Genomic DNA, 9050 nt, shown 5'->3' with positions numbered 1-9050 from the left:
TATGACGGCTGAGATGCTGGGAAGGAGGATCACACATGTATGTGCCTGTTTTATATTTGTTTAATCATCTCAAAATGATAAAGTCAAGACGCAGTCAGTAGTATTTTATCGTTATCATTTAAAACAACAGTGTTTTAATTCCACAGACCATACTCTACTACCGTAAACATGACTTTAAACAAGGTTGTACAGAGACCGCACACTTGAATCGTTTCCGTTACATGTCATGTTAGCCACATTAATTAATTATTTACAACGTCCATTTCTGATTCACCCATACAAATACATGCATTATTCTGTACATTTGTGATTTCAATGAAAAAAACAATGACTTGGGTTGATTAATTGACGGTACCAGAAGAGGATATCGAGTCAAGTCATGATTCTTTTCACTGGAGAAGCTTCCGTCACATCGAGTCGGACCATTTGTCACGTGACCGATTTCGTGCACCTTCTGCCAGTCAAATCATTTGTAGCAGTTCAGGAAATCAAGAATGATCTGAAACAGGAGGTGACAGGTTACATTAGAATGGTGACTACACAGTTTTAACTCCATATTAGTGAGAAGAGATCACAGTATAGGTTGAACATGGCAGGGGAGACCTTCAAAGCAGTGAGTTGAACTGTTTGTTATATGCCTTTGCCTTGCCTGCTAGCTAGCCAGCCAGACGCATATAGCTTCAGCAAATTCAAACTCGACACCTGCCATTTAACTGTTTATGCATGTATGGCTTAAATGTCAAAAGTAATGACTATGCATGTGTGCGCGCTTTGTATGTTAATATTTTTTTTCATAGTATACATGTTTATTTACAGATCACACTAACAATAGTTCTCATTCCATGAACTACTCTCTCTGACTCCCAGGAAATGAGCGTGGACACACAACGTTAAATTCCCCTGATGCAATGTATAACCGCCATACTAAAATCAGAGCTCGATTTACAATCTCGCTAAAAGACAGTGTGATGTGCCCTAATTTTGAGATTATGGTTTACCCTCCATTATTTATAAGTTGTCACGTGTTTTGTTCAATGCCATGGAAAGTGTGTGTGTGTGTGTGTGGCTCTCTCATTAGGCAGGATTAGGTGGCTGCCTATGGCGGCAGCTTTTTCTGAGCTACACTGACCAAGACGCATCTCTAGCAAGACCTGAAACCTCACATAATTCTGCCCCACAACAATGTCCATTTCTCTCAACCAGTGGCATATGAGATTTTTTTAGGTGAGCGCTGATGCGCCCTGTGATAAGAAGTGGCCACTTTGTCAGAGTCAGGGATGCAAAATATGTATCTTGTCCATTCCCAGTGTGCCTCTCCAGGGTGCTTGTTGGAGAGTAGAAGCACTCCACTGACATTCCTTTATTAAACATAATGTAACACAAATCATGGAGCAGATATAGCATATGGTAGAAAGAGTGAGGCCTTTAATGTAGCCTACAGGGTTTAGGAAAAAATGTAATGAAACTTTTAACATCATGCAGGTTTCTCTGATCAAATAGCCTAACCTAAATGGCGCCTGATCAAATTTAAAAAAATGTGCTAACACGTAAAAAAAAAAAAAAAAAAAGGTCAAAGTAAAATGGACACTCAGGCTACTCACAACTGCTGTCCATGAGTTTCATCCTGTGGGCTAAATGGTCATGATCAGTGGTTTCAAGTTTGTATCAGAAAGATGTGGTTTCAAGTTTGTATCAGAAAGATGTGGTTTCAAGTTTGTATCCGTACATTTTTTTACGAGCTGATCATAGCGGAAAAAAGGGTTGTCTGCAATTTATTTTTGTCTCGTCTAGGGCGGCAGAACGGCCAGGACCGGCCCTGGTGTGTGTGTGTGTGGTCAGGGCCCTGACATAGAGCCTCTATTTATACATCTATTAGTCTGGAAACAGTTTGTCCTGTGAGAGACTGTTAAGAACAACAACAGTGTGTTCTAGCCTATGGAGAGTGACCTTGATGCAGTCCACACCACCAGTCTACATGTTGTTCAACTTAACCTCATAACATGAAGATTTTTTGTTTTTCTCTAGTTTTCTAGGGATGAAGGTCTTTCTCAACAAGTCTACTGTAACTGGCAAAAACAGTGGATTAGTTTAAAGTTGATGCTTCAAAGTGACACTGATTGTGGTGGTGTTTTCATCTTTCTGTAGTTAAGGTTGTGTCATTTGGCCCTGCTGGGAAGATGTCCCCGTCCACAGCTACAACTGTACAGATCCTTCAGCTCACAAAGGTACTTAAACTAACTAGAATGGTCCATCTCCTGTTTCTATAGTGTGAGTCAGCTTGATGTACAAGTACACCCCTGGACAGGACACCGAACTATACATGCTGTTACTTAAATACTAACCTTCTAGGCAGCAACTGCAAGATTGGTGAAGACATGAGCATTTCAGCAACACTGTATGCTGTGCACATTTCTTTCCGTCAGGCCAAGGAAGAGTCTAGGGTTGTTCTGGAAGATGTTTTTGGGTGTTCCCGTGGTGGTGGGAGTCCAGTACGCCCTTGTGGAACCTAGAGAGAGACGGAAGATGAAGATCTTGGTGAAGGGAGTCGGTCGCTTCTGTAGGTGGGTCCCATCATAACAATAATATCACCATCCTTTTTGTATGTGATCAAATGTTTTGAATAATTTCCTTTTGGAGTTACACTCAATCCATGTCTCTCTCTGTCTCTACAGGTCTATATATGTAGGACTCTATATCTCAGTAGATTATTGGTGGACCTCCAATGTGATGTTACGTGGTTTGGACAAGGTAAGTTTGACAGAAATATTGGGTGCGTTCCTCTGCCCAGGCATCGCTGAAGCATTCCAGATATTACAATGGCTAGATACGTAAAATACCTATCAGCTAACCACATATGTTATAGCAATCTGGTGCCTGACCGCATAGTCTAAGACGTGGCACGAAACCATTGGTTGACGCATGCAACGTCTGAGCAGGGCAACGGGACCATTATGAATTGTGACAGGTCTATCTGTGTATGTCTGCTAAACAGTGGCGTGAGTCTGCAACGATCTCAGTAGTTCAGTCAGGACACTCACGTCATCTTCCCCTCCCTGTTTTGCCAGAGCAGCCCATCGTTTGTGGCAGGGATGTCATTGTGCCATCAGAGGGCAGCAGATGGCATGGTGGAGGGAGCGGTGCAGAACGGGGGGATATACGTTAAACTGGGACAGGGCCTGTGTGCTTTCAACCACCTGCTGCCTCCTGAGTACGTCAAGACACTGCAGGTCCTGGAGGATAAGGCTCTCAACAGGAGATGCAAGGAGGTGAGACCTGCAGTACTTTGTCTTGTCAAACATTGAAGAACAGTTAATGCTCGGCATCTGACCGTAAGGTGCTACAGAGGGTAGTGCTTACGGCCCAGTACATCACTGGGACCAAGCTTCCTGCCATCCAGGACCTATATACTAGGCAGTGTCAGAGGAAAGCCCCAATAATTGTCAGACTCCAGTCACCCAAGTCATAGACTGTGTTCTCTCTGCTACCACACGGCAAGCGGTACCGGAGCGCCAAGTCTAGGGCTAAAAGGCTCCTTAACAGCTTCTACCACTCAAGCCATAAGACTGCTGAACAATTAATCAAATGGCCACCCGTACAATTTAAATTGACACCACCCTCCATTTGTTTTTTACACTACTATTCCCTGTTTATTATCTATGCATAGTCACTTCACCCCTATCTACATGTACAAATGACTGACTAACCTGTATCCCCGCACATTTACTCTACTGGTACCCCCTGTATATAGCCTCTTTGTTACTTATTATTTTTGACTTAACTCTTTCTTGAACTGCACGGTTGGTTAAGGGCTTGTAAGTAAGCATTTCACAGTAAGGTATGCACCTGTTGTATTCAGTGCATGTGACAAATAGTTTGATGAAGCAATACGATACAAGATGCTGTAGTGAAAGTGATGAAGCCATGCTTGTAGTTTTGTCACAGCTTTCAATGCCTCTTCACCATTCGTAGTGTGAGGCTAGAACAAGCCATTTTATAATGAAAAGTGTTGAACATTCTTCCATTAAATTACCTGGTATATTCTACCAGGTAGATGCTCTGTTCATAGAGGACTTCAACACGACTCCAGACAAGATGTTTAAGAAGTTTGAGTATGAGCCCATCGCAGCAGCCAGTCTGGCCCAGGTCCACAAGGCAGAGCTGCAGGACGGGACTCCTGTTGCTGTCAAAGTGGGTTCAGGTTAACTATACTACACATTCAGCCACAGAATTAAAAGTATACTGTGCTTGATTTACACTATTAAATAGGGGTCACCTCACCTGGTTAAACCAGGCTAGGTGTATCTCTCCTGATTCTGAATAGTAACAACTCTCTTCTCCAGGTGCAGTACATAGACCTCAGGGATCGGTTCGACGGTGACATCAGGACTCTGGAGATCCTACTGGACGTTATAAAGTTCATGCACCCCAGCTTCGGCTTCAGATGGGTCCTCAAGGTAAGGGCTCAAACTTGTCTGCCAACCTGGTCAAAAACGGTATTTTATTTTATAGGACATTTATCAGATAATACCTGCAGAGCATGATTAGAGACAGCCCTAGACATGGTCCCCTAAACTAACCTAATGCTGGCATTCTCTGACGATTTTAGGACTTGAAGGGGACATTAGCTCAGGAGCTGGACTTTGAGAATGAGGCCAGGAACTCTGAGAGATGTGCAGAGGAACTGAAACACTTCAAATTTGTCGTCGTGCCAAAGGTGTACTGGGACCAAACCAGCAAGGTGAGAGACGGAACTACGTAGTCACTGCTGTAAATCACGATGGCTGCATTCAGGCAGCCCAATTTCTTTTCCTTTTTTTGTCTCTTTTGACCAATCACATCGACTCTTTTTTTCTGATCTGATTGGTCAAAATACCAATTAGTAATTAAAAAAAAATCATTATTGTATTGGGCTGCCTGTCTAAACACAGCCTTTGATACCTTTTTGACCACTTGTTTTATTGTACTGTAATAAACAAAACATTTTCCTTTAGAGAGTGTTGACTGCAGAGTTCTGTGAAGGCTGCAAAATAAACAATTTGGAAGAAATCAAAAGACAAGGACTTAGCTTGAGAGATGTAAGTGCCTACCGTGACACAATAACCTTTGTCTATTATCATTAGTACTCCGATGAATGTAGAAACCGTTTTCTCTGGCTTTTCAGACTGCTGACAAGCTGATCCGTACATTTGCAGAGCAGATATTTTACACTGGCTTCATCCACGCTGACCCTCACCCTGGCAATGGTAGGGTTCAGTTTCTACTGAACTCTTAACATGCTCATTTATTAATTTGTGTAACTTGCACCAGGGCATTGGTTCACGTTGATAATAAATAACTACAGTACAACAATATTTGCTTAAAATGACTTGATGACCTTGAATGCATGTTATCTGTACCATGTCACAGTGCTTGTGAGAAGAGGTCCAGACAAGAAGGCAGAGCTGGTACTGTTGGATCACGGCCTATATGAATACCTCAGTGAAATGTAAGGGTCATAATATGCCATTTAGCAGACACTTTTATCCAACGCAACTCACAGTAGTGTGGATACATTTTAGATCCTGCATGTTTTAATGGTACAACTTGTATGTTTTACTATCAACTCTAACCTTTGACTCTGTAGTGACAGGGTAGCGCTGTGTAAACTGTGGAGGTCCATAGTCCTGAGAGACGATGCTGCCATGAAGAGGTACTCCAACAGCCTGGGGGTCAAAGGTGAGAGGACCGCTGTCATTTAGGCTTAATAAAGTGATTTTATTTCAAGCGAATTCCTTCATTTAAACTGAAGTCATATGCCTTGAACAAATCCAGTCTCACAACAAAGACCTGCTTACAATATCCTGTATCCTATCAGACTACTTCATCTTCTCTGAGATGCTGCTGCAACGGCCAATCAATATGCGGGAATTGGGCCTGTCCAACATCCTGAGTCGTGAGGAGACAACCTATATGAGGGACATGGCTGTCAATCACTTTGACAACATCATGGTTGTGCTCAAGTCCATGCCACGCCCCATGCTGCTGGTGTTCAGGAACATCAACACTGTCCGCAGCATCAACATCACACTGGGAGCTCCTGTAGACCGATACTGTGTCATGGCTAAGAGGTTAGTAGCAGCAGCAACAACATCAGGCTGGGGGCTCCGGTAGACCGATACTGTGTCATGGCTAAGAGGTGAACAGACGAGTGTTTCACATAGCAGTAGTTGTAGATGCTTACTAACCTGTTGTCCTGTCTCCAGCGCTGTGCAATGTTGGGGGCGGCTCCAGGCAGAGAGGCCGGGTGTCCTTCCAAGGTTCAGGGTGTTGCGATGGGTGCGGGCCACCTGGGAGAGCCTCAAGTTCGAGTGTGCCCTGAGGTAACGAATTATCCTCAACACTATACCCTCAGTAACCACATTTCCATCCACAGTTTAAGGCAATTAAAGTCATACAGTATAAAAAATCTAATAAATTACGACAGCTGTGATTGGAATTGGACGCTTCGGTGCAATTTTAGAAATGCCGACAGATAATTTGTTAGTTCGAAGTGGTGGGATCTTTGTCGATAACATTTATTACGCGAGAAATGGCAGTGGAAACACCTTTATGCGAAAATACTGATAACCATATCGAAGTCAACTTTGGAGTCACGCGATATGGTGTGTGTGTGTGGTCTGCCCACTACGACTCGGGGAAAGCATGACATTTATTAGGCTACAGATGAAATAATTTATGACCTTCACAGGGTGGGTAAATAGAGGGTCCTTTTCTGGTGACATGATCGATGCTTGACTGCCGTTTGACAAATGCAAAAATTCTCGCACTTATCCATAAATCTCATGTAGACTAGCCTAACCACTATGAGCTCTAGTGTCAAGACCAGTGTAGGAACATTTGCTATTTAAACACCATTTGTGACAACGCGATGGAAACACATTGAACTTGAGATTTTTATTTATTCGGTACATGAAAACTGAAGTGGAAAAAGTACATTGTGTGCAATACATCACATACTGAAAAGGTATCAGCAACAAGTCAGTTTGGAAACACCACCGGTAGGTAAACACTTTTTTAATTTGGATTATTGAATACTTGCATGAAAATCTGTTGCCAATTTGATGGAAACATAGCTAGTGGCCAGTTTTCGGTACCAGGTCTTGACCCTCCCACCGTACCTGCCTCCAGATCACCATGTATTCTTTTGGGTATGGAAACGTTTCATAATTGGTATCAAGGGACTTAACGTTCCCTACACCACCACTAACAGCCTGTTCCGTTAACACCAGGCATGATGAGGTTGAGTCATGCTGCTTACTGCCGGTAGCATAACGCAACAGGGATTCGTCAGACCAGGTAATTGTCCAGTGTTGGTGATCGCGTGCCCACTGCAGCCACCGCTTGTTTTTAGCTGATAGGCATCAAACCCGGTGTGGGAGTCTGCTGCAATAGCCCATCCTTTACAAGAACCAACCATTCGTGTGTTCCAAGATGCCGTTCTGCACACCACTGTTGTGCCATTATTTGCCCGTTTTGTGGTCCATCTGTTGGGAACTGTCATGTGTGCGAAGCCCAGGAGGCCGACCGTTTCGGAAGATACTGGAACCAACGAACAAACCAGGCTCAGTCGCTTGTTTTGTCAATTCTAATGTTCAAACAGTAACTGGATGCTTGTCTGTCTGCATTATATACCAAGCCATGGCCACATGCCTGTCTGTAGGCGCTAACCATTTCTGGGAAAGGGGTGGTGCACCTAAATAAACTGGCCAGTGTATAGCAGTAGACCCGGCTGGGTAGGTCTTGCTAAAAACATTCCCAAAAATACATAATTTGGCATTTTTAGTTCCTATAAAATTGCCTACATTTCTTACCATTAACTTCAATCATTATATCTTCCCAGGTCTGAGATGGCGATGATGAGTCTGACAAGATCCCTGCTGTCTTTGTTGTCTTACTTCAACCTCATATCGCTGGACGAGGAAGTTTACCAATACCTGAAGTAGAGGCCAACAGCCCATACCTCAGCTGCATACCTGATACTAGTGACTCCTGTTTCAAGCTCAAGAAATGCAACCCGTTTGACAGGACATGATAGTTGTCAAATGGATAGATGTGCTTCCAAAATGGTGCTATGCATTTCCCACGTCTACAGATTTTATGATGTAGAATTGTCTTAATCAGTCAGGACAGAAAACGCAGTAAACACAGCTCCAAGCCAAGGACTTGACTCACCAGCAGTCATTTCATCGAGGAGCACTGTCTCAGTGCTGCCAAGGAATATGTGAACTGACATGACATTAACACTATTTTATTAAACACAGAGCCATTTAATATTTGACCTTTCTTTCACTGAGGTTGAATTTGATGGCAGTATGTGATTCCTGCTGTGACCAGTCAAGATTGTGCCTTCATTGACTGAGTCTTATTAATAGCCCGTTTAGGCACTGAGCACATTCAGGCCTTTCAACCCTCCTGTTGTGTTCATTTCATGTTCGTTTCGTGTTCCCGGTCCAAAATGACCACCCCATTATAAATCCATGAAAAGATCTAAGAAGTTGAACTTCCATTTATGGCCTGTAGGCCTCATTGAACTGAGCTCATTTGAGTAAAAAAAAAAATGTGTGGATTATAACATACTTGGATGAAACGGTGCTGTTTAACAAGGACTCTCTCCTCACCAGTGTCATGATCAAGAGCCTCAGTATATACACTGCTCAAAAAAAATAAAGGGAACACTAAAATAACACATCCTAGATCTGAATGAATGAAATTCTTATTAAATACTCTTTACATAGTTGAATGTGAATGACCTCCCTACAACGCCTGGGCATGCTCCTGATGAGGTGGCGGATGGTCTCTGAGGGATCTCCTCCCAGACCTGGACTAAAGCATTCCGCCAACTCCTGGACAGTCTGTGGTGCAACGTGGCGTTGGTGGATGGAGCGAGACATAATGTCCCAGATGTGCTCAATTGGATTCAGGTCTGGGGAACGGGCGGGCCAGTCCATAGCATCAATGCCTTCCTCTTGCAGTAACTGCTGACACACTCCAGCCACATGAGGTCTAGCATT

At 43.3% G+C, this 9050-nt stretch overlaps 1 protein-coding gene across 3 annotated transcripts; it reads left to right on the top strand.

The window, feature by feature from the left end:
- Positions 1-364: 364 nt before the first annotated feature.
- LOC109907409 (uncharacterized aarF domain-containing protein kinase 5-like) lies at positions 365-8727 on the top strand. Of its 3 annotated transcripts, none has more exons than XM_020505350.2 (15): positions 365-532; positions 2146-2225; positions 2424-2561; positions 2673-2748; positions 3066-3266; positions 4048-4188; positions 4341-4454; positions 4607-4738; positions 4992-5075; positions 5162-5243; positions 5407-5485; positions 5624-5715; positions 5855-6107; positions 6243-6359; positions 7880-8727. In XM_020505350.2, the coding sequence occupies exons 1-15, from the start codon at positions 380-382 to the stop codon at positions 7980-7982; spliced, it is 1845 nt and encodes a 614-aa protein (XP_020360939.1). In that variant the 5' UTR covers positions 365-379; the 3' UTR covers positions 7983-8727. The 3 variants fall into 3 exon arrangements, with proteins under 3 accessions (XP_020360939.1, XP_020360940.1, XP_020360941.1); XM_020505351.2 differs by having other exon boundaries at positions 438-613; XM_020505352.2 differs by having other exon boundaries at positions 439-613; positions 3071-3266.
- The last annotated feature ends 323 nt before the right edge of the window (positions 8728-9050 follow it).

This window comes from Oncorhynchus kisutch, linkage group LG17, assembly GCF_002021735.2.
Source record: "Oncorhynchus kisutch isolate 150728-3 linkage group LG17, Okis_V2, whole genome shotgun sequence".
In the NCBI taxonomy this organism is placed as follows: Eukaryota; Metazoa; Chordata; class Actinopteri; order Salmoniformes; family Salmonidae; genus Oncorhynchus; species Oncorhynchus kisutch.
This window is presented reverse-complemented; position numbering and strand designations above follow the sequence as displayed.

Coding starts and splice junctions, on each gene's coding strand:
- LOC109907409 (XM_020505350.2), top strand. CDS start 380: ATGATTCTTTTCACTGGAGAAGCTTCCGTCACATCGAGTCGGACCATT. Junction 533..2,145: donor TGACAGGTTACATTAGAATG/GTGACTACACAG, acceptor ATCTTTCTGTAG/TTAAGGTTGTGTCATTTGGC. Junction 6,108..6,242: donor TACTGTGTCATGGCTAAGAG/GTTAGTAGCAGC, acceptor TCCTGTCTCCAG/CGCTGTGCAATGTTGGGGGC.